Source organism: Montipora foliosa, chromosome 8 (assembly GCF_036669935.1).
Source record: "Montipora foliosa isolate CH-2021 chromosome 8, ASM3666993v2, whole genome shotgun sequence".
Taxonomy (NCBI): Eukaryota; Metazoa; Cnidaria; class Anthozoa; order Scleractinia; family Acroporidae; genus Montipora; species Montipora foliosa.
Genome location: NC_090876.1, coordinates 10323489 through 10326142, shown reverse-complemented (window position 1 = coordinate 10326142; position 2654 = coordinate 10323489). Strand labels below are relative to the sequence as shown.

At 42.7% G+C, this 2654-nt stretch overlaps 1 protein-coding gene across 1 annotated transcript in view; it reads left to right on the top strand.

Moving 5' to 3' along the window:
* The first annotated feature begins 821 nt into the window (after window positions 1–821).
* The window catches only part of LOC138013313 (spondin-1-like), a 13317-nt gene continuing 11484 nt past the window's right edge, over window positions 822–2654 (top strand). Inside the window, exon 1 of the mRNA XM_068860349.1 lies at window positions 822–1813. Coding sequence (XP_068716450.1) covers window positions 919–1813 — 895 coding nt within the window. The 5' untranslated portion in view covers window positions 822–918. The remainder of the gene's footprint in view (window positions 1814–2654) is intronic.

Sequence of the window (2654 nt, the reverse complement as noted above, 5' to 3'; positions counted from 1 at the left end):
ACCCTGCTCGCCGTCGACAACACTAAAAAGCGCTCATAGTTTTGTATGGAGTTTTCTTGTCAAATCATTTGTAAAAGTAAAGCTGTAATGGGATGGCATTTTCTGACAATAGATATATATGAATTAAAACTATGACTCCTGACTTACCGGACCCCGTTTTGAAATACCCAAGGCAACTCTTTTTTAGCCTCGCTTGCCATGGAGCAATTAGGAAAAAAAATAGGTGTGCAAAAACCTTCCTTTTCTAACATGAAACAAAGCTCGTTAAGGATACTTTGTGGGCGAAATATTAAACACAAGCCTTATTGGTGACTTAACAACAAAAATTGGTGATAAAGCGTTGTTTGTTATGAGGAATCGAGCGCACTCTTTTGTGGCCGAGAACTGGGCCGCGTTGGCCGATAACTGGGCCCACGAACGACGTGTCCATTTTCGTTATTACTCAGGAGAAAACAGCGTTGAGCAGTCGATAGCTTTACATGTGTAAACTGAATGCTGAAGCTAGTTGTCTTTGAAATTTCAAGTCCTTACGGGTCCTTACGGCTATTCCAAGGTAACAAATACAAGTTTACGTTTTTTGTGGCCGAGAACTGGGCCCCATACTGTACTCTTTACGAATTAAATCCGATGCGCGCCCAGATAACTAAACTACTGTAGCTTGACTGCACAATTTCCAAGAAAGACAACACCAAGGATTAACTCTTCAAGCAGGAATCGTTTCAGTTTTAAGTTTCTGCGCTTTATCAGATCAAGTGAGTTACCTGATTGCTGATTTTCCTGATTGACATGCGATGACAATTATTACACACGAGTGATACATTCCATCGAAATCTGATACATCGGATAGAGTCCAACCTTGATCGTAAAATTTCTCAGAAGACAACACCAAGGATTTACAGCTGGATTTACGCGTCAAGCATGTCAAAAATGTTTTTTGGAGCAAAAGCAGCCATTCTCGTTCTGTTGATTTTGTTCGTTGATTTTCGTAGTACTAGCGCATGGCGACGGCGACGGCGTAGATCGTGCTCTGCTCGCGATTGCAGCGTCAGTTCTTGGTCTTATTGGAGCTCTTGTAATGCTTATACATGTGGACAGCAAGGGTCTCAATCCCGATCTAGATCAGTAAGAAGCAACGCGTATTGCGGAGGAAGCTCTTGTCCATCGAACTTGTACGAGACACGACAGTGTTACGGAAGTTCCTCACGAAACTGCGCACTTAGCTCATGGTCAGAGTGGAGCGTTTGTACCGCGACCAAGTGCGGTGCTTCGGGTACACAGAGAAGCACTCGTCACAGAATAACCACAGAGGCGTGCGGAGGATGGTGTACTTCTACATTTCGAAAGACGAGAACATGCTATAATCGCAGACCAGTCGGCTGTAAGGTTAGTGCGTGGTCTGAATGGAGCGCTTGCACCGCTTCGGTGTGTGATACAGGCACAGGGATTCAGGTTAGCTCTCGTCACAAAACAACCACTGAAACATGTGGTGGAACGTGTACATTTGCATTACAAAAGACGCGAAGTTGCTCCCCAACCCGTAAAGCAACCGAGTGCCAAGTAAGTCCATGGTCTCAATGGAGCTCTTGCATTAGTACTACGTGCGAACTCTCTGGTTTTCAGAAAAGCACCCGTTACAAGGAAGTCATCGAAGAATGTAAAGGAACGTGCACTTTCACACTCTACAGGACAAGAGTATGCCATTTAGCGAGCCTTCCATGCTTAAACGGAGGAACTTCTGATCAAGCCCTAGGATGCAATTGTATGCAGGGTTTTTCCGGAAGATGCTGCGAAAAAGGTCCGCCCACCAATGAAGGTCTGTAAGAGTGATGTTGTTAGAGAATGAATGTAACTCCGAGTAACTGCATTGTGTCTGAAATACAGGCAACAAATGCAAAGAATCGTTGATGTACTTATAATATTTAGATATAATTCTATATCATCTTCAGACTGAGGTGACATACAGGTAGCAGAAATTTAAATACTACAGATGGTACATTAGCATTATTAAGCACGGGAAAATACAAAACAAACACGATACTACCAAGAGAATAGGCAAAGCTCTCAACTGGCTTTTAAACCAACGTTCAAAGATGGTGCTGAACCGTCATGATATGGTAAGCTTCTTTGTTTAGTAAACGATTCCAGTTATCATCGCGGTCTATTATTTTGTCAGTACCACGCACGGTTGGGGTGAAAAATTCTTTGTTCATTGCAACAGAAGGTGGGTTATTCTCTTTGATAAAAATGTCCAATAAGTTGTATAAACCTTGTATGTGTTTGATCTGATCAGAATAGCGCAGATCTTTGTATATAGCGCTTTCTTTGTCCGTAAGCGCATGTTCTTTTGTGCGGACAAATACCCTGCGAGCAGAGTCTCTTTCGATCTTCCTAGATAAGTCGGAAGAGCAAAGAAGACTCTGCTGCCAGCCGGCTCGACATTTCGTGTTGAGCAAACCTATGCGGGAGTCAGTCACGCGTGACTAGTAACCGCAAAACCACAAAACCAAAACAAACAAACAAACAGTTGGGATATTTTCGGACAACTCTGGCAAACACACGACAACCAAGGAATCATTTCCTTGGAAACTCAAGATAGTTCAAGTTTTCAAATTGCCATTTTAATTTTTACTGAAAAAATTAATAGGTTTCTCAAT